General features: G+C 45.9%; 1 protein-coding gene across 3 annotated transcripts in view; it reads left to right on the top strand.

The window, feature by feature from the left end:
- The window catches only part of LOC138801396 (uncharacterized), a 28,887-nt gene extending 6,698 nt beyond the window's left edge, over positions 1-22,189 (top strand). For 2 of the 3 annotated variants that reach the window (XM_069984183.1, XM_069984184.1), the window contains exons 5-15: positions 291-433; positions 616-723; positions 1,139-1,330; positions 2,397-2,926; positions 5,296-5,602; positions 7,518-7,728; positions 8,094-8,242; positions 9,252-9,365; positions 9,451-9,633; positions 12,518-12,611; positions 21,558-22,189. In XM_069984183.1, coding sequence (XP_069840284.1) covers positions 291-433; positions 616-723; positions 1,139-1,330; positions 2,397-2,926; positions 5,296-5,602; positions 7,518-7,728; positions 8,094-8,242; positions 9,252-9,365; positions 9,451-9,633; positions 12,518-12,611; positions 21,558-21,621 — 2,095 coding nt within the window. In that variant the 3' untranslated portion in view covers positions 21,622-22,189. Of the gene's footprint in view, positions 1-290; positions 434-615; positions 724-1,138; positions 1,331-2,396; positions 2,927-5,295; positions 5,603-7,517; positions 7,729-8,093; positions 8,243-9,251; positions 9,366-9,450; positions 9,634-12,517; positions 12,616-21,557 lie in introns of those variants that run through there. The other variant, XM_069984185.1, reaches the window with a different exon arrangement.
- The last annotated feature ends 751 nt before the right edge of the window (positions 22,190-22,940 follow it).

The following is a 22,940-nucleotide window of genomic DNA, read 5'->3' as shown; positions in this document are numbered from 1 at the left end:
CAGCGCCGTACATTATGTAGTGGCCGTTCTGGGTACTGCAGCTAAGCTTCTATTGAAGTGAATGGGAGGTGTGCTGCAGTAACTCAGAGCGGCCACTATACAATGTATGGCGCTGTCAGCTCCAGCTCTGTTCACTCTACATGCGGATGTCCCAGCTCTGTCGAATAACTGATCGTCGAGGTTTGACTCCATCCAGTAGATACTGATGGCTTAGATATTGACCCCTTTAATAATTCACACTGCCCTTATGTAATAGTGCTGAAAATATATATTGTTTTTCTCACATCTAGGGATGTTAACATTTCTGCCAGCCTGTGCAATGAGGGTGAGGACCCCCTTTTTATACTTGGGGGTAGCACTCCAGGACAGCCGAATAATTGCCCCTCAGGATCGGCCTACCAAAGCCTGAGACTATGCTTTGAGATAACTACAGGTAAGAAAACACTCCATTTCCAACAAAGTCCATTTACAGTACATAGGCCTGATATTATTACTGTGGCTGAGCGGCAGTACCAGATACAACCTGAAGACAAGGGTGGCGCTGTTTCTGAATTTATATTCTTAGATTGTGCTGTCTATATTAATAGACTGGGCTGTTTCTTTATCTCAATGCAGATTGTTCTGAATGGGAGGGAGACCAAGTCTCCTCTAAGGTTCTCAATGCGGTGGTCAGGTCCTGGCAGTCTCTCTGCAAATGTCACGTATCGTCAAGCTTATTTACAGGTAAGTGGACAGGTGAATTGTTACTATACAGTAATGCAGGGATTGGGAACCTTTGGCCCTCCAGCTGTTGTAAAACTACAAGTCCCATCATACCTTGACAGCCAAAGCTTTAGCTTTGGCTGTCCAGGCATGATGGGAATTGTAGTTTTGCAACAGCTGGAGGGTTGAAGGCTCCCTTATCCCTGCATTGGGACATAGTAGGATCAGGGTATGTATAGTACCCCTATACTACACCATGTACTATGTGTGGGGGAGGTGACGTCTTAAAGGGACAGTACTATTACAGCAAATACCTTTTATTCATTGCACTATGAAGTTATACGATCGCCCCAATATTCTTTCTTTATTAAGGGTAGTGTCCTTCATCTGTCTATGGATATTACTACCTCTAACTGGTTTCTTTATCTTTATATAGATGCCAACCTTACTTGCCAGTCACACCAGTTAACTCTTCATGTCAGACCGAATTCTACATTATCACCTCAAAACGCTGAGCTTGACGTGGTCCTGCCCTTTCTATTAATGGGGAGAGTTATAACCGTGCAGAACAAGAACGCCACCTTCACCGTCTGCCCACAGCCTAGTGAGATGCCCTCCCCACCTCCAGGTAATAGACATTGGGTGGTTATTCTATGGATAGACTGGCCCAGCAGAGCCAGGGGTTATATGAAATACACCAAGGGATGACTGGTACAGCAAAGTATCAGGGGATCCGCCATTGGACCCAGGCTCTGCTGTAAGAGTGACACCACTAAAAAGAGTATTCCACTCAAACATAACTTTTGATATGTCGCTGCCCATGGTGAGACTAACAATTCCTTCCATACTTGTTATTATATATTTAGTCTCCTACCCCCAGTTCTGAGCTGCTGCTTTCTGCTGAAGACACAAAAATGAGCTTTTCTCTCTGTCTCCCCCTCTTCCTCCCTCCCTTCTGAGACAGCTGATGTAAACAAGTCCCTGACTGGCTTTATCTGCAATAATGTAGCTTCTTTGTAATGCTGGGAAGGTTAACCATAGTGAGTTCATCAGCAACTTGACCTCAGAATAACCCTCCCAGCATTACAAAGAAGCTACAATGTTGCAGATAAAGCCTACCAGGGACTTGTTTACGTCAGCTGTCTCAGAAGGGAGGGGGAGGAGGGGAGACAGAGAAAAAAGCTCACACACAGATTTTTGTGTCTTCAGCAGAAAGCAGCAGCTCTGAACTGGGGGAATGAGACTGAATTTATAATAACAAGTATGAAAGGAATTGTTAGTCTCACCATGGGCATCAACAAAAGTTCAACAAACAAAAAGCATCAACAAACAAAAGCATCAAAAGGTTTTTCAGAATCCTCCCTACCCCATGAGGCGAAATCTTGCAGGAAGCCCCAGACCGAAGAAGATTGACAGTCATCTTGTGTTTCTTCCATTTTCCAATAATTGCACCAACAGTTGTTGCCTTCTAAATAAGCTGCTTGCCTATTGTTCTGTAGCCCATCCCAGCCTTGTGCAGGTCTGCAATTTTTTCCCCCTTGTGTCCTTTGACAGGTCTTGGCCATGGTGGAGAGGTTGGAGTGTGATTGAGTGTGTGGACAGGTGTTTATTATGGACTCTGTAGATGTGTGTCATTGCACAACTCCGTCATCTTTTTAACTCTGGTTGGAACCTTATTTTTTCCATTTCTACAGCACAACCGACCAAGGCGTCTACAGTTCTTCTCATCAATGAAGTGAACCCCAATACCCCAGGATCGGCTGAAGATACTGAATTTGTGGAGCTTCACCACACAAGCAATAGCGCGGTCAGCCTGGCTGGTTACTGGCTCGTACTCTTCAATGGAAAGAACAATTTGGCATACAGCGTCCTTAACCTCAAGGGCCACTACACAGACAAGAATGGCTTCTTCCTGGTGGGCAGTGCCAAGATGACGCCAAAGCCTCATATTCTGTTACGTCCGAACACCATACAGAATGGGGCCGATGCTGTTGCGTTGTATTATCGTCCGGGAAAGGAATATTCCAACAACTCGCCCGTGACCTCAGATGGTCTGGTGGATGCCGTGGTCTACGTCTCACAAGCAAGAGATGACGCGTCTGGCCTTCTCAATGTGTTAACTCCCGGACAGCAGGCTATACGGGAAGATGAACGGTTTCTGGTGGAGGATGAGTCTTTGAGTCGTTGCCATGGGTTTACACCGTTGGACCATTCAAAGTTTAAGGTACAATCAAATACAAGTAATATAACATAGGTCTTGGGGCACATTGTTTTTTTGCATGAAAACCAGCAAAGAAAGCTATAACTATAGGGGCTGCAGAGGTAGTAGCTGCACTCCTGGTCCTTGTGGCTGAGAGGGTCCCATTGACTCTCTACTACGTAAGACCACATTAGTAGTATAAATTTCACATTGTAGGTGGGGGGCCCTGTTACCGATTTTTTCTTAGGGTCCAGAATACAAGTTATACCCTAAACGTTCTATAGACAGTGTTGGAAAGTGTTGAGTGGACCTACCAACGTGTTTGGGTTTGGCAACGTTCTCCGAAACATGAATGTTCTGCATCTGATTTGAAACCCGTGGGCTGCCATGAAAATATGGATACAACCTATGGCCGACTTCCAAGGGCGGCATCCAACTTCTGTAGCCGCAGGAAATCAGATGCAGAGCATTCAGGTTCGGAGAACGGTGCGAAACCAAAAGAGTTTAACACTAGTGTTGGACTGTTCAGCTTCCAATCCCGACCAGTGTAATTTGTGACATACACTCAATATATCACATGGGGGCTTTCCTTACAATGTTTATTGATGGTCTAACCCAGGGATGGGAAACGATGTGGCCAAAAAAATAAATCTCTTGTGACCAGAGGCAGAATCCTGCGTGCAGCCACAACAGTGACTGGCAGAGCAGAAAACTATAAGGCTATGTTCACACTACGTAAAAGTACGGTCGTTATTGCCATCGGCAACAACGCCCGTACTTTATGTGAAGTGGAACATAGCCTATTCTTCTATGGGATCCCGGCCGGAGCTTATACATATCGTATATGCTCCGGCCAGGATCCCGTGGGGCGCCGCAAGAAACTGATATGTCAGTTTTCTGCGGCCTCCTTGGTTGAACTTGATGGACATGTGTCTTTTTTCAACCGTATTAACTATGTAACTATGTAATTCTGTGAATTGCAGTCGTAGAGAACCCTGTCAGTTCACACAATGAAGCGAGCGGCTCCGGGGAGTACTGATGCGGGCACACGCTGATGCACCCGTATCAGAACACTACGGCCATAAAGATCATCCGGCCGGTACTGCAGTACCGGCCGGGTTGATCTGTGCAGAGACCGGCCGTTCCGTGACCTGGCCGGGATCACGGAACGGCTGGTCGTTCAAGTTGTGTGAACATAGCCTAACAGCGTATTAGGAGCCAGGACACAGGAGGCTCTTATCTTCCCTGTGCACCCCCGGGCCCCCTTCCTCCACCGGCCCCATAGCAACCTCCTTCCCTGCCTCTATGGTAGCTTCGCCACTGATTCCCATGTCTGGACAGCCAAAGCTTTAGCTGGAAATTGTAGTTTTGCAACAGCTGGAGGGCCGAAGGTTCCCCCATCCCTGGTCTAACGAAAGGATCAGTAGCTCATTGATGGGGTGGCGACACTCAGCGTCCAGTTGATCAGTTGACAGGCCCTGGCATGGATCTGGGCTATAGACAGTATATGGAGCCAGTAGCAGTTGACTTTGTTCATTGTTTACTGCAGCCAAATGTTTGCCTGGAAAATCCCTTTAAATGTCCCAAAGCAAGATTTAAAGACTACCATAAGATAGTCAAGTGCACCAAAGACTGCTGGGAAAGAAGTTTACAGATAGATTTCTAGACCCAATTGAGCTAAAAAGCCTCCCTAGACCCGGGTTTGGGCCCATAACCAGTTTATGAGGATCTTGGATACTTGGGGTCCAGTACTATAAGATATGAGGATCCAGAGTGATAGGATGATACCACTTAAAGGGGTATTTCATTTAAACATAACTTTTGATATGTTGCTGCCCATGATGAGATGGACAAGTCATTCCATACTTGTTATATATCAGTCTCCTTCCCCCAATTCTAAACTGCTGAAGATACAAAAATCTGTGTGTGAGTCTTTCTGTTTGTCCCCCCTCCTCCCCCCTCCTTTCTGAGACAGCGGATGTAAACAAGTCCCTGGAAGGCTTTAATTGCAACTATGTAGCTTTGTAATGCCAGGAGGGTTAATCTGAGGTCAGGTTGCTAATGAACTCACTGTGATTATCCCTCCTAGCATTACTCAGCTGTCTCAGAAGGGGGGGGGAGACAAAGAGAAAAGCTCACACACAGATTTTTGTGTCTTCAGCAGAAAGCAGCAGCTCAAAACTTGGGGAAGGAGACTGAATAGATAATAACAAGTATGGAAGGAATTGTTAGTCTCACCATGGGCAGCAACATATCAAAAGTTATGTTTGAGCGGAATAACCCTTTAAGGTCTAAGCTTCCGTATAACTGATTGCGATTGCCTTACAATGATTAAGTAGCACATATAAGGTGAAACAGTTACACAATGGGTGACATTCTGCCTTATATTCCAGATCACTAGGATCACACCTCTTATGAAGAATGACTGTGAAAACCTATTAACATCCACAGCTCCATTGGTTACCTCAAGCCTGTCAACAGTCTCCACTTATACCAGGACACCTTCCACTCCCATGATGCTTTTCATCAGTGAGGTGGGGGTGTTGCGGGGACATATGCCATACAGCTTTATTGAACTTAAGGGACCACCTGGAGCCCCAGTTCAGGACTACACATTGGTCTTCTATTCCAGTGATGGGAAGGTCTATCACACAATTGGTTTACAAGACAAGATCCCGGCTAATGGGTTGTATGTGATAGGTAAGTAGCTTTACATCTCCGCATTAGAAGACTAGGAGTGAAGGTTGTTCTTCAAGATGTAGGTTCTCCTCTGATGACCTGTCCTTACAAGAGCGAGGGTGGACAGATACAGGTTGAGGGGCTCTACGGGTATATTGGGGGGGTTGATAGAGACTATAACAACCCGCATATACACAGTATGAGTGCAGTCCACCGATGATGAACATTATAGAGGTATACAGTGTTACAGTGTCAGGTATTATATATTCTTGCTCCGCTGCACAGGGTCCTATTCTTAGCCCAGTATTGGCTGGCGGTCAGGGGACGAATCCAGAGGTATTCCATGTTGGCCTGTACTGTGATATCTGCCAGGACTGAAATGCTAACAAGTCAATGCTCCAAGTATTGGATCCGCATGAAGTAATTTGTCTTTAGAGTGCTGAGTTAAAGGAGAAGTCCGGAGAAAAAGTTTTGTATTGCCCCCAAAAGTTATACAAATCATCAATATACACTTATTACAGGAAATACTTATAAAGTGCTTTTTTCCCTGCACTTATTACTGCATCAAGGCTTCACTTCCTGGATAACATGGTGATGTCACTTCCTGGATAACATGGTGATGTCACTTCCTAGATAACATGGTGATGTCATTTCCTAAATAACACGGTGATGTCACTTCCTAGATAACACGGTGATGTCACTTCCTAGATAACATGGTGATGTCACTTCCTGGATAACATGGTGATGTCACTTCCTGGATAAAATGGTGTTCCGACTCCCAGAGCTGTGCGGGCTGTGGCTGCTGGAGAGGATGATGGCAGGGGGACACTGAGGGACACTGGAGGGACACTGAGCATCCCCCTGCTATCATCCTCTCCAGCAGCCACAGCCCACACAGCTCTGGGAGTCGGGTCGTGACATCACCATGTTATCCAGGAAGAGACATCACCATGTTATCCAGGAAGTGACATCACCATGTTTATCCAGGAAGTGACATCACCATGTTTATCCAGGAAGTGACATCACCATTTTATCCAGGAAGTGACATCACCATGTTTATCCAGGAAGTGACATCACCATGTTATCCAGGAAGAGACATCACCATGTTATCCAGGAAGTGAAGCCTTGATGCAGTAGTAAGTGCAGGGAAAAAAAGTACTTAATAAGCATTTCCCGTAATAAGTGTATATTGGGTATTTGTATAACTTTAATAAACTTTAATACTTTAATAAAAATTTTCGCCGGACTTCTACTTTAAAGGGCTGTTCCTAGGTAACTTTGATACATAATTAGGCTCAGGCTGCTGTAAAATAGAACAAAAGCCTATACTCATTTTCCCCGCTCCCCCACTGAAGGCCTCAGGACCCCTGCTGGAAGGCATTTTCCCCCAAGTTGTGATGACATCATAACTTGGGGGTAAATGCCTGTCCCGGCTGATGGACTTGGCGCTCAGCCAATCAGTGACTGGACCGGTGTCCCACCTTAGTCACTGATTGGCCAGTCCATCAGCCGGGTCGTGGCGTGTCAGCCCCAGATCCTGGAGCTCAGCAGGGGTCCCACGGTCGGTTCCACCGCTCACCACTGGCACAGGGAAAGGTTAGTTCTGATTAAATTCACTCCTGCCCCTGCCGGCTGCCAGATTTTAAAAATGGCCGGACTTTTCCTTTAACTATGAAGTTGCAAATTATTATTGGAGTTGGTGGCGTGTTTTACTACTGGACTTAGGCTACCTCTTGACTTTACTGGAGCCTTCCATGAAGTTAGATGGACTTTGTGGCCAGATACCCCTATTGCCTCTGCAGAGCACTGGGATGGAGTAATGGCAGCGGTCAGAAGGCCCCCGGAGGGTATAGCGTAGCCATGAACTGTAATATGTGCCGTGATCATGTGATCTGCTTATATGTCAAGTTCACTATTATATATATATATATTATAGACCAGCAGCTTCCTCGTATCTACCCACCATACCTTCTTACCCCGGAGGCCATGGCTCTCTACAGGGGGCGCCCTGAGTCATTTCCTGTCGGATCCTTCCTGTCTAAAACAGATATTATCGACGCCTTTATTTTATCATGGAACAATAGCTCAGGAACAGAAGTCCTAAGAGAACTGACGCAGAACATCGTCACCTTCTATGAAACCGATCTGTGAGTATCACCGGGGACCATGCCTGTACTATAAGGCTATGTTCACACAACGTAAAATAAAAGAAAAATATGGCCGTAATATTGAGGTTTAAATACAGCCGTATTTCCAATGTAATAATTCATGTTATAAATGTTGTAGTGCAGAGTGTGGTAGATGTTTTGTTACAGACTCTTGAGGTGCATCCATTTCAGAGGCTGTGGGAAACGTTCTGGCAGGGGGTGTTCTAGATGTGTCCGTTTTCGCTGGACAACCCCTTTAAATACGCTTTTTTAGTCTTGTAGTTCTTAGTATCAGCACCCTGTAAGATGTTGACTTATGTTTAACGGCAGTTGTTATACTCTAGGCCTTTCATATTTCCCTCCAGATTGGAGTCTGTGAGTCTCTGTACTCAGCCTGGCGGATCCTCGTCCTCACTTCTGGCTGTTCGGCACCCAAGCCCTGGTTCCGAAAATATCTGTCCCTCCGCTGTCACCGGCATACAGCTTGACCTTTGTGCGCAGGACTCCAGCATCGGTAACTGAAGACTGTCCTATAACAGTAGCTGCTGGATTCCGTCTATACAGCCTTAGGAATATGCCATTTTTTGCCCTGCTAAAAATTTATAAAAAGAGCAATATATATATATATATTTTTACTAATAAAGGGGTACTCTGGGCAAAGATGAAGATCAAGGGTGGGCGCTAGGTGGTGGTAACATAATGAAGGAGCTATACTTACCTGTCCCCATGCCCTAGCAGCACAGTGTCACTGCTCATAGTCGCCTGCTAGGCTTTAAAAGCTCCTTGTCATGTCACAGCCCCACTCAGAAAAATGCCTGCTCAGCCAATCAGTGATGGAGTGACATCTCTGCAGTCACTGATTGGCTGAGTGGGTGGTGCCTTAACGAAACAGGGAAATTTAGGAAACTGGCAGGTGATGCTGTGTCTGGAATGGGTAAGTATAGCTTCTTTATTACATTCTCACCAACCTCTGCCCACATTGGACTTTTTACCTTTGCCCAGAGTACCCCTTTAAGATTTGTGGAATTTAGTAAAATGCACTTAATTTTACAACCAGAAAATTTAGTGTCAGGCCCATTTATGGCCGAAGTATGGCCAATCCCCCACCCCTTGTAGTTTGTTTGGAGAGTGGTAGTGCTGCACAGGTCCTCACCACTTAAAGGGATATTCCACTTAAACATAACATAACCCCTTAGCTGCTGCATGGTCTGCTACTGTAGTATACATTGGTACAGCTGGGATAGAGTTGGGAAATCAAGGCAAGTGCCTCAGGTGCTGACTGCCAGGGGGTGGCAGGGTATGTAGATGACATCTCTGCCTACAGTTATGCAATTGGAACATTTATTGCCCAGTAATGGGTATAGACATTGTCACCCTGTTCCGAATCTGAATTCCGTACCATTCATGATACAGTTCCGTAGACAACCTGTATGTTCTATAGCACTGTCAGCATTGTCTCCATGTTAGTCCGAGGTGCTGAGGTGTCTCTGTATTGTGACATGACTTCTATCCTCTTCTCTCAGATTGCTCTGAATGGCAGACGGTGACGCAGAATACACTGGATAACCTGAAGATGGCGCTCAGCCAGTCCCTGCAGCTTCACTGTTCATGCACAGCCCCTCCGTCCTATATACAAGGTCACCAGACTTCTCATACATTATCTGATATATACATGTTTAGGGGCCCCATAATGCTGATGTCCGGCTCTCCTTCCTCTTGTAGATGTGAATGTTATCTGTAGCCAGGAGAGGCTCTCCGTCTCCGGTAATGTACTGAGTCTGACCAGTGACCAGGAACTCGTTCAGAGATGGAACACAGAGGTAGTCAGATATGGAGGCCATTTCACCCTGCAAGGCACCTCCATGGGCGCTATGACCGGGTGCCTTATGCTCAACAAGATGTCAGGTACATGACTGGAAAGGCCGACGTTTTCTGCTGCAGCTTGTATTCCAATACATTGCAATGGATATGTGTGGAAAATACACCAAATGTAGTCACTGATCGATTCCGTCTGGTCAACCAACACCTTAAAAAGGCTCTGTCAGTAGGTGTATGCCGTCCTATCTCAGGGTAGTATAAACTAGTGACCGAGAAGCTGAACAGGATGATGTATCACTTACATTGTTCTGTGCAGCTGATCCAGAGATCTCCTCCTGAATAACATGGACAATAAGTAGTCCTCTCCATTATGTGCATGAGCTCAGTGGTCCTGGATATTCATGAGAAGCTGAAAACTCCGCCCACCAGCTGCTGATTGGCAGTTATCTATCCATGCTGTGTATAGGCAGTAAGCTGTCAATCAGCAGCTGGAGGGCGGGGGGTGGAGTGCGGCAAGACTTCTATTCTCCTGCATATTAGGAGAACGGCTGAACAGAATGATGTAAGTAATAAACCGATCTGTTCAGTATTTCTGTCACTAGTTTAGGCTGCCCTCATTTAAAGTGGCCACAGAAACCTAGTGACAGATTCCCTTTTAGGAGTATATTAACCCCTTAACAATGTCAGTGTCATCACCTGGTGCCAGTTCCTTCCTGATGTTAGTTTTATATTCAAGATTATGAACTGGTGCTGTTTATTGTACTCACGGAACGGTGTCAGGAGCTCAGCTGTCATACACAGGCAGGCTGCCACCTCAATCCCCATGATCACAGTCAATGTCAGTCCCATGGGGTACTTAAGCAAAAAAAAAATTCTTTTAAATCAACTGGTGCCAGAGATTTGTAATATACTTCTATTTACCAATCTCCAGTCTTCCTGCTTTATGTCCTGCAGGAAGTGGTGTATTCTTTCCAGTCTGACACAGTGCTCTCTGCTGCCACCTCTGTCCATGACAGGAACTGTCCAGAGCAGGAGAGGTTTTCTATGGGGATTTGCTAGTGCTCTGGACAGTTCTGGACAGAGGTGGCAGCAGAGAGCGCTGTGTCAGACTGGAGAGAATACACTACTTTCTGCAGGACATACAGCAGCTGATAAGTGCTGGAAGATTTTTTAAATAGGAGTAAATTACAAATCTCTGGCACTTTGTGACACCAGTTAATTTAAAAGATTTTTTTTCTTTTATTATAATATCCAGAGTAATAAAAATGCTTGATTAGCATCATCTTATGTACAACTTAAAGGGCTGCTCCGATCATAACTTATAGACTGTACAGGGTGGCAGATCATGACACAGGGATGTTTCATTATTTTGCTCCGTCCCCTCCGACTCAGTATAACTCAGATAGGTATGGAGTGTTCCTTTAAATCATGTGTTCAATACATTTGGAGGGTCACATCGTTCTTTTCCATCTTGACCTTTAACGTGCCATGTCATCTTTTACTTGGCATGAGCCTTCAGCTCCTCAGCCTGCCAGATGAAGACATCCAATCCTTAGTTATTTATAGGGCATGGCGTCTGCCAGTGATGGCTGATAGCACCAGTATAGCCTTCTATAGTGCGGATGCCAGTCCATCTCTGTCTCTTATATTGTCACCAAATATCTGTGAGTCAAGGAGATTCGCAGTTTCTGATATATTAAAAAATTGTGTTTGCTGTCAATGAATTTAAGTTTAAGAGGATTAGAACTGTATATGTGTAATACTTCTCACAGCTGAGAGTTTGTTACCTTGTATCCAGTCAAGACAATGGGCTGTGAGCGGAATATACCATCAGCATCACAAGTCTCTGTCCTGTGCTGCAGTGTATCAGTGAGTGGTAAAAAGTATCCAAATGTAGTGTCTAGTCTGGAAATAATTGTACACATGTAGTGTCTAGTCTGGAAATAATTGTACAAATGTAGTGTCTAGTCTGGAAATAATTGTACACATGTAGTGTCTAGTCTGGAAATAATTGTACAAATGTAGTGTCTAGTCTGGAAATAATTGTACACATGTAGTGTCTAGTCTGGAAATAATTGTACACATGTAGTGTCTAGTCTGGAAATAATTGTACAAATGTAGTGTCTAGTCTGGAAATAATTGTACAAATGTAGTGTCTAGTCTGGAAATAATTGTACAAATGTAGTGTCTAGTCTTGAAATAATGTATTGACTTGTTTGGAAACAATTGTACAAAGTAGTGTCTAGTCTGGAAATAATTGTACAAATGTAGTGTCTAGTCTGGAAACAATTGTGCAACTGTAGTGTCTAGTCTTGAAATAATTGTACAAATGTACTGTATTGTCTGGTATGGAAACAATTGTACAAATTTAGTGTCTAGTCTGGAAACAATGTATTGTCTTTTTTGGAAACAATTGTACAAATGTAGTGTCTAGTCTGGAAACAATTGTACAAATGTAGCGTCTAGTCTGAAAACAATTGTACAAATGTATTGTCTAGTCTGAAAACTGTACAAATGTAGTGTCCAGTCTGGAAACAATTGTGCAACTGTAGTGTCTAGTCTGAAAACAATTGTACAAATGTATTGTCTTGTTTGGAAACAATTGTACAAATGTAGTGTCTAGTCTGAAAACTGTACAAATGTAGTGTCTAGTCTGGAAATAATTTTACAGTAGAATTGTCTTAGTTGCCTCTAGCAACCAATCAGATTCCACCTTTCATTTTCCAAAGAATCTTTGAGAAATGAAAGGTGGAATCTGATTGGTTGCTAGGGGCAACTGAGCCAGTTCTACTTTATACCGCTTTGCTAAATCACCCCTGCAGTGTCTAGTCTGAAAGAAATGTAATGTCTAGTCTGGGAAAAAAATGTAATGGAGCCTCTGATATTACTGGATACTGAAGAACCTTGTGCTTTTCCAGCACAGTTATGTCTTGTGGTGACGTAAGAATAACCTTGGGATATGTGTTTCCAGGATCCTTTAAAGCCTGGCATGTCTCCATCCTGGTGCTGCTGCTACTGCTCATGGTATGTGGAGTCATCGGATTCATCCTCTATCTACGGAAAAGGTAAGAGGATCCGCCACCCAGATCCGAAAATAATTGGGGGCACTGTCTCTTTAAGAAATTTTTCACATGGCGTAGAGGTGTGAAAAGTTTGGATCAGTCAGGGTCTGGGTGTTCAGCCCTCCTCCGATCTCCAGATGGAGCTGGGAAGCGTGTTCTCTCTCCAGCCCTGTGCACCTGAGTGAGATAGACTCCTAATGTAAGTCTATGGGGCTGCCATCTTGTATAATGGAAGAGGGAAGCGCTCAGCAGAAAAATTCTCTCTGCTCATTCTAGTGAATAGTCTATGGGGGACTAAAAATGCCCCCGCATCTCCGGCGCTACGGAGATTTATGTAGAGGCGGACTGCCTCTACATAAATACCGTGCGAGCCGGTGCGCATGGCTAAAAACCTACTCCAGCTGAGGACTGGAGTAGGTTTTCGGCGTATTTTTTTTTAAAAAAGAGATAAATCGCGCGGACTGAGTCCGCGCCCCCGTTGTAAAGAGACGATTTGCGAATATCTTATTCGCAAATCGGCCGTTTTACGAATAAAATATTCGCAAATCGTCTCTTTATGCCGAGAAAAAAAAATTGCCGGATGATACATGTCCCCCTATATGTTTTTTAAACTTACAGGGACCCTTTAAGTATCCCACTCCTCCCCCTCAGGTTATAACTACAGGGGTCCTGGAAGGAGAGATCTGGGCTGCTGTATGCAGGGTCCTTAAAGTGAAGATTGGGTTTAGTTCTGCCTGTGACCTGACTCTTCCTTACCGCCTCTGTACATTCTGTAGTTGCTTATGGAGCCTGCCATAAAGTGCCCACCTCCTGCTGCACTGTCTATACCGGAAGGGTGTGCCTCAAGTATGGCCGCCCCCATTACTAGCAGATTGTGGGGGCTGTGACCGCTAGGGTCCTCTGATCTCAAGAACGGAACTCCAGTCTCACATTAAACATTTCAATATTGTTTATTGAAGTATTTTTCAATTTTTTTTTTTTAAAACAAACATAAGTAAACAGAAAACACAAGAAATAGTATACTACATGTACACTGGGCATATATAAGTCGTTGCATACATAGAAACAAATATCAGTCGTTCAAAAAGCTCAGTGCACAATGTGAGAGCTACTAAGATCCATAATGGAAAAGGAGGCTAATAAAGGACAATGTACAGACACAGAACGGACAGAATAAAGATGTCACACAAGAAAATGGTAAGTATAAACAGTGCTAACCTGCTAGGAGCTGGGGTTTAAGAGATGACTAAGGGCCCTTTTACACGGGACCATTATTGTGCAAAAAATCGTTATATCGTTCGAATTTAAACGATAATCGTTCTGCGTAATTGCAGGCAACAATCGAAAAATTGTTCGTATGTCGTTGATTGTTGACTTAGATCTGAACCTATAATTATCATTAATCGTTCGTATCGTAATTCCACATTCGTTCGCTCATGTTCCGCATTTGTTCACTAATCGTTCAGTGTAATTGCACATTGTCCATTGTTTTGCTGGGATCAGAAGGAATAAACGATCATAGTAACGATCGTAACTAACGACTATCGTTCTGTGTAATATGGTGAATATGGTGATTGTTTATCGGTAAAAATCGCTCCGTGTAATAGGACCCTCAGACCATCATCCAAAGACCGGATAACTCATGATAAGTCTCCTTAAATAAGGGTATAAACCCACACACCGTATACGCAGCAAATACGCAGAAGATGTGATGCTGTGTTCAGTTATTTAGATCTAATCTGCTGCGTATTTGCTGCGTATCGCAGTAGTAAATACGCTGCATATATGGTGTGTGGGTTTATACCCTTTGGGCGTATACCCTTATTTACTGCTGCGATACGCAACAAATACGCAGCAGATTAGATCTAAATAACTGAACAGAGCATCAAATCTGCACCATCAAATCTGCTGCGTTATTGCTGCGTATACGGTGTGTGGGTTTGTACCCTAAGGGTACGTTCACACTTATCGGATCCGCAGCAGATTTCATTTAAATAACTGAACACAGCATGAAATCTGCACCATCAAATCTGCTGCAGATCTGCTGTGGATCCTGTAGGTGTGAACGCACCCTAAAGAATGGACAGTCGCATAGAGGATTTCCAAGTATAAGGAATACGTCGCTCTCTCAGAACCGCAGTTATCGGAGACAATGATTTTCGCCAGCGCATCGTGGCAGCGGAGAGATCCAAGTGTACCGATATCGTTTTCTACTGGGCAGGCATAGGTTCTCTCTCTTTGAGGACAGCTAGTAAAGCAGACTTGACATGCAAATAACGGACGTGTACTATAGTGTCCCTGGGTCTGTCACTTGGTATGTTCTTGTGTCTGGGGAGCCTACGCGCCGAATCCACCACCAGTTCTCTCCTGGTGCAGTCTGGAAGCAGAATCTTTAGAAATCGTTGCACATACCCTGGTAGGTCAGAGTCAGAAATATCCTCCGGTATGCCCCTTACTTTAATATTATTTAGCCTGGGGCGGTCCTCTAGGATTGTCAGAGTGCTCGATAACTGCTTATGTTCTGCCTCCAGGGCAAGGCAAGAGTCAGACAGAGAGGTGTAAGCGTCAGCTATTTCAGTCACTTTAGATTCCACGCGCTGAACCCGGGAGTCCACTGCGTCCACAGCCATCGTAACGTCAGCAAAGGCCACGCGGATATCCTCTAACATGGATTCTCTAAAAGCGAGAAGGATTGGTTTTAAAGAATCGGAAGTGATCGGGGTATCCTCGGAGGGTAGAGCGTCTAAGAAGTCCGTGCCCCGTGAAGAAGCAGTGTCAGGCGCAGGAGTGACAGGGTTAACAGGGACACGAGTTGGCGGCTTAGATCCCTGAGCCGGCTGCGGCTGGGGCTCGCAAGTCTCTTTCACTCCCCTTTGTTCTCCAGTTTGTCTGATGAAAGGAAGCACATGCGGAATCCTGGGCCGAGGACCGTCCATAGGCCGATAGGGAGCCCGACCCGTCGTGTTTGCAGTCGCTGTACCGGAGTAGCCTGTGTCGTTTGTTGCTGCGTAGTCGCCGCCATCTTTGTTAGTAGCAGATGCAGGAGAGGCTCTGAGGGAAGTCAGATACTGTAATGTGGGCACTTGTCTGTTCATTTTCTTCTGGGGAAAAGAGTCCAGACAATGAATCCAGCAGAGTGAATCCAAAAAGAGCAGGTTCAGGTGCTGTAAGTGGCAGAAACAGTCGCTGAGGCAGGAGCTCACAACACACACGTCCGCTCACAAGGGCTGCCAGCCACGCCTCCCCCCTCCTGTCTCCCATTAAAAGCTGACGCTTCATTAACTCTTTATGGGAGCTGCCAGAAACAGGCAAACACTACTCATCCGCTTCCATAGAAAACAAATGGAATGGCGTCCTACATAAACCATCTGCCTCTCCATCCTAAAGGGATACCGGCAGGCTCGGACTGGCCCACGGGGGAGCGGGGACAGGGCAGGCGATGGCCTAGGGCGCCATCTAGTGGTAAGTTACTGGGGGCGCAATTTCAATTTCTTTAAAAAAATAAATAAAAATCATTGACCTGCCAGGACCTACAGAGGCTCCGCCCCCTTCTTACCATGTGACCTCTTCCCTGTCTGACTGCTGGAGGCTGTACCGACTGCTGGGCTGCTGTCTGGTGAGTTCACTGACTGACTCTCATCATTCTTTAGGTGTAGGAAGGCTGGGAGAGCTGGGAATGCTGGGAGAGGGAGGTCACCTAGGTCACAGGGCTGCCCCATATAACACTGCCCCATATCCCTGCACTGCTCCTCTATACACAGCACTTCCCATATTGTTCCCAACCTGAGGGTCACCAGCTGCTCCAAAACTACGTCACAGCATGATAGGAGTTGTAGTCCTGCCACAGCTCGGGAGCCACAGGATGGTGAACTCTTATATTCTGTTTATTGTGTACAGGCTAATCCCCCTGACACCAGTGATTTACAGTCAGCGGGTACAGTATACATGGTCCTGTTACAGTCAGGGGGTACAGTATACATGGTCCTGTTACAGTCAGGGGGGTACAGTATACACGGTCCTGTTACAGTCAGCGGGTACAGTATACATGGTCCTGTTAGGGGGTACAGTATACATGGTCCTGTTACAGTCAGGGGGTACAGTATACACGGTCCTGTTATATTCAGGGGGTACAGTATACACGGTCCTGTTATATTCAGGGGGTACAGTATACATGGTCCTGTTACAGTCGGGGTACAGTATACATGGTCCTGTTACAGTCAGGGGGTACAGTATACACGGTCCTGTTATATTCAGGGGGTACAGTATACACGGTCCTGTTACAGTCAGGGGGTACAGTATACATGGTCCTGTTACAGTCAGGGGTACAGTATACATGGTCCTGTTACAGTCAGGGGGTACAGTATACACGGTCCTGTTACATTCAGGGGGTACAGTATACACGGTCCTGTTACAGTCAGTGGGTACAGTATACATGGTCCTGTTACAGTCAGGTGGTACAGTATACATGGTCCTGTTACAGTCGGGGTACAGTATACATGGTCCTGTTACAGTCAGGGGGTACAGTATACACGGTCCTGTTACAGTCAGTGGGTACAGTATACATGTCCTGTTACAGTCAGGGGGTACAGTATACATGGTCCTGTTACATGCAGCGGGTACAGTATACACCGTCCTGTTACAGTCAGGGGGTACAGTATACATGGTCCTGTTACAGTCAGGTGGTACAGTATACATGGTCCTGTTACAGTCAGGGGGTACAGTATACATGGTCCTGTTACAGTCAGTGGGTACAGTATACACCGTCCTGTTACAGTCAGGGGGTACAGTATACATGGTCCTGTTACAGTCAGGGGGTACAGTATACACGGTCCTGTTACAGTCAGTGGGTACAGTATACACGGTCCTGTTACAGTCAGGGGGTACAGTATACACGGTCCTGTTACAGTCAGGGGGTACAGTTTACACGGTCCTGTTACATTCAGGAGGTACAGTATACACGGTCCTGTTACATTCAGGGGGTACAGTATACACGGTCCTGTTACAGTCAGGGGGTACAGTATACACGGTCCTGTTACAGTCAGGGGGTACAGTTTACACGGTCCTGTTACATTCAGGAGGTACAGTATACACGGTCCTGTTACATTCAGGGGGTACAGTATACACGGTCCTGTTACAGTCAGGAGGTACAGTATACACGGTCCTGTTACATTCAGGAGGTACAGTATACACGGCCCTGTTACAGTCAGGGGGTACAGTATACATGTCCTGTTACAGTCAGGGGGTACAGTATACATGGTCCTGTTACAGTCAGGGGGTAAAGTATACATGGCCCTGTTACAGTCAGGGGGTACAGTATACACGGTCCTGTTACAGTCAGGGGGTACAGTATACATGGTCCTGTTACAGTCAGGGGGTACAGTATACATGGTCCTGTTACAGTCAGGGGGTACAGTATACACGGTCCTGTTACAGTCAGGGGGTACAGTATACACGGTCCTGTTACAGTCAGGGGGTACAGTATACACGGTCCTGTTACATGCAGCGGGTACAGTATACACGGTCCTGTTACATTCAGGAGGTACAGTATACACGGTCCTGTTACAGTCAGGGGGTACAGTATACACGGTCCTGTTACAGTCAGGGGGTACAGTTTACACGGTCCTGTTACATTCAGGAGGTACAGTATACACGGTCCTGTTACAGTCAGGGGGTACAGTATACACGGTCCTGTTACAGTCTGGGGGTACAGTATACACGGTCCTGTTACAGTCAGGAGGTACAGTATACACGGTCCTGTTACATTCAGGAGGTACAGTATACACGGCCCTGTTACAGTCAGGGGGTACAGTATACACGGTCCTGTTACAGTCAGGGGGTACAGTATACATGGTCCTGTTACAGTCAGGGGGTACAGTATACATGGTCCTGTTACAGTCAGGGGGTACAGTATACACGGTCCTGTTACAGTCAGGGGGTACAGTATACACGGTCCTGTTACATGCAGCGGGTACAGTATACACGGTCCTGTTACATTCAGGAGGTACAGTATACACGGTCCTGTTACAGTCAGGGGGTACAGTATACACGGTCCTGTTACAGTCTGGGGGTACAGTATACACGGTCCTGTTACAGTCAGGGTGTACAGTATACACGGTCCTGTTACAGTCAGGGGGTACAGTATACATGTCCTGTTACAGTCAGGGGGTACAGTATACACAGTCCTGTTACAGTCAGGGGGTACAGTATACACGGTCCTGTTACAGTCAGGGGGTACAGTATACACGGTCCTGTTACAGTCGGGGTACAGTATACACGGTCCTGTTACAGTCAGGGGGTACAGTTTACACGGTCCTGTTACATTCAGGAGGTACAGTATACATGTCCTGTTACAGTCAGGGGGTACAGTATACATGTCCTGTTACAGTCAGGGGGTACAGTATACACGGTCCTGTTACAGTCAGGGGGTACAGTATACACGGTCCTGTTACATGCAGCGGGTACAGTATACACGGTCCTGTTACAGTCAGGGGGTACAGTATACATGGTCCTGTTACAGTCAGGGGGTACAGTATACATGGTCCTGTTACAGTCAGGGGGTACAGTATACACGGTCCTGTTACAGTCAGGAGGTACAGTATACATGGTCCTGTTACATTCAGGAGGTACAGTATACATGGTCCTGTTACATTCAGGGGGTACAGTATACACGGTCCTGTTACAGTCAGGGGGTACAATATACATGGTCCTGTTACAGTCAGGTGGTACAGTATACATGGTCCTGTTACAGTCAGGGGGTACAGTATACACGGTCCTGTTACAGTCAGGGGGTACAGTATACACGGTCCTGTTACAGTCAGGGGGTACAGTATACATGGTCCTGTTACAGTCAGGGGGTACAGTATACATGTCCTGTTACAGTCAGGGGGTACAGTATACACAGTCCTGTTACAGTCAGGGGGTACAGTATACACGGTCCTGTTACAGTCAGGGGGTACAGTATACACGGTCCTGTTACATGCAGCGGGTACAGTATACATGGTCCTGTTACAGTCAGGGGGTACAGTATACATGGTCCTGTTACAGTCAGGGGGTACAGTATACACGGTCCTGTTATATTCAGGGGGTACAGTATACACGGTCCTGTTACAGTCAGGGGGTACAGTATACATGATCCTGTTACAGTCAGGGGGTAAAGTATACATGGTCCTGTTATATTCAGGGGGTACAGTATACATGGTGCTGTTATATTTAGGGGGTACAGTATACATACTGGACTTTCCCTTATAGTCTGCAGTGTGGTAATATTCTGCAGAGCCTGTGATGACCAAGTATCAGCCCCCACATACAGTATAGCCTCCTGGCTGTCCCCGCATAGTGTACAGTCTACACTGGGGGGGGGGCGCCATTTGCCTACTCTGCCTATGGCACCAAAACTCCTTGTCCCGGCCCTGCCAGGGGAATCCCCCGGTGGGCCCCTGAGCAGGAGGTCTGCATCCCTGTTTAGCAGCTTCAGGATGACATATAATCCCCCAGTTAGTTTCATGGGACTTCACCTTGCAAGAAACTTAAGTGGACGGCTGTGCTGTTTGCATAGAGCAGGGATGGGAAACCTTTGACCCTCCAGCAGTTGCAAAACTACAAATCCCATCATGCCTGGACAGCTCCTATACACTAGAACAGGGATGGGGAACCTTCGGCCTTTCAGCTGTTGCAAAACTACAACTCCCATCAGGCCTGGACAGCCTTCGGCTGTCCAGGCATGATGGGAATTGTAGTTTTGCAACAGCTGAAAGGCCAAGGGTCCCCATCCCTGACATAGAGTGTCTGACCGGTTACTAACAGTAAGCTAGCATTAGCCGGTCACATACACAGCACTGTGCAAAGTCAGTATAGTAATGTGAAAGGTTTGGCGCTGAGTAAATCTGGTGTATGTAGGGTGGGCCCCTAGAATAAAATATTCCCTGGTGGGCCCAAGGTACCCCAGTCCGACACTGGATACTGGGATCTCTGTTCTCGATATAACGGGGGGCCACAGTCTACAGATTCCCCTGCTATCAGCTAGTTATTCTGCCTTTTAATGTACAGTTATGCACAGCTATTTATAAGCTGAAAATTAGAGTAGTTTATAAAAATGATTATTGTGCAATGTTGCGGTTCAGGGAAGAAACAGAGTGCTGCACCTCACACCTATGGCTGATACTAGTGCCGCTAGGCTAAATAAAAAACACATCAGAATTTTGTGTATGAATTGATCAAGCCATACTGCCCCATGTACCTCGTGCAGCACTCTTTTTCTTCCCTGAACCGCATTTTGTTTCTCTCTTTTCTCCGTGTTTTGCACTCCTCCTGGTGAGACCCACATGACCGCAATTAGCAGGAGACACCTGAGTGCACATGGTTTTTATCCCTCCTGTTTTTTCCCATTCTGTTTGCTGCAGCTATGGTGAGCGCAATACCTCATCCAGACTTGTGCTGTTTGGGGGCGACCTTCTCCGCCAGGGGTGCTGGCCGGTTTCTGGTGTGTTGTTTTTGGGTCTGGTCCTGTGGCATGGGGGTCGCAGGGCCGTCCCAAGGCCCCCGTTCCCTGACTGTGCACGCCTGCGGGGTTGGTGGCCACTGACTGGCACAGTGTGGACTTAGTGTAGGGACCCATGTGTATCAGATACCGGCACGAGGTACATGGGGCAGTATGGCTTGATCAATTCATACACAAAATTCTGATGTGTTTTTTATTTAGCCTAGGGGCACTAGTATCAGCCATAGGTGTGAGGTGCAGCACTCTGTTTCTTCCCTGAACCGCATTGTGCAGTGTTGCACTATAATCATTTTCTCATCTTAACATTACAGCTATGCTTGAAGTCAATGGCTTTTTCCTAGAAAAAAAAAATATTAGCAATGACATTGGACCAGCACTCATAGCATAAAGTCTATTATGAAATCAGTGTTATGGTATAATAAAGTTTTAATACCCTCACATTTGTTCTTCAGGTCTCCTCAGAACTACACAACCATTGAAATGAATCCACATACAGAATTAACATCCGACTACTGATGTAAAGAACCTGGTCTATGGACGTGCAACTCATCTCAAGTTCGGCCATGTTTAGGATCACAGACAGGACTAACGTGGCCGGAGAATTTCTGATGTTTTTGAAACTCTTCCATCTTCCCGGTATAATAACACATATGCAACAATACAAACCAAACCAAATCAATGGAGCAGAGACTGTGCCGCTCCTTGGTCTGGGATTTACCTAATCCAAGACGATTGAACGTTGGGTACTATGATAACCTCTATAAAGTGAAGACGTCTGGATTACCATCACAATCGAGACGACTCGCCAAGGACTCTCGGACCCTCGGTTATAACAATGGATAAAATATACTGTAGTCACTTTAGTTGGGACTTATATCTCAAGAGCAGCCACCACGGCCCAAAGAAGACTCCTGCCATTAGATGACTCCGTATGTTGGATAGGTCCCATCCAATGAACTTGGCGATGGAGATTTACTCACCATAACTAGGGTTTAGATTTATTCCATTTTTTAAAGCAAGAGGACGTTAATTTTTTTGTACAGTTTTTGTTTTCCAAGAAAGTTAGTTTTAATAAAAAAATTTAAAAAAAATTGTAGGCATTGAAGGCGGCAAGAACCATGAGGTCGGGCATCAGCGTCCGTCACTGGTATGTTATGTTCATGGGAGCAATAGGATCAGTGGACTAACACTAATCTTGAATGAGTTATGTATTTTCTTATATCAGGGGTGGACTGCCCATCTGGCAATTCTAGCAAATGCCAGATGGGCTGGTGTTCTTTGTGGCCTGCTCTTAGCAGTGCAGCAGGCATCCTGTGTGTTCCGATCTTTCCCTGAAGTCTGGTTAGTGGCCTGCTCACTCTGCATAATGCTCTCTGCTGAAGAAATGTGAGCAGAGCTGGTGTGTGGTCCCTGGGACTTGTAGGAAACACCTAGCCCTCTTCCTTCTCCGTGTTACAGAGCTATGTTCCTCTAGATGCAATGCTGGGAATATCTTGGTACATATGCCACAATACAGCTCAGGTGTATTACAGACACATCATTATGCCCTTATTACAGCTGCACGTTCTGACCTGACAGCGGTGGGCTTGTGTGATGTCAGATGCCAGGGATGAATGATATCAGTGGCTGTCTGGGTAAGTGTGAGGGTCATGGTGGGTTGGGTGCCATATGGAATTACTTGCACCTTTCCAGTCTACGCTCCCTGATATACCCTATATTACATAGTACATACCTGGGTACTGCTCATCAGTGTCTGGAACCCCCTCCCCCTACCTCATTGTCATGGCTTCACTGGCCTCTAAACAACCCTTTAATTCCTTCCCAACATTTCGTGT

This window comes from Dendropsophus ebraccatus, chromosome 9 (genome assembly GCF_027789765.1).
Source record: "Dendropsophus ebraccatus isolate aDenEbr1 chromosome 9, aDenEbr1.pat, whole genome shotgun sequence".
Taxonomy (NCBI): domain Eukaryota; kingdom Metazoa; phylum Chordata; class Amphibia; order Anura; family Hylidae; genus Dendropsophus; species Dendropsophus ebraccatus.
Note: the sequence above shows the minus strand (reverse complement) of the source record. Positions and strands in the feature narration are given on the sequence as shown.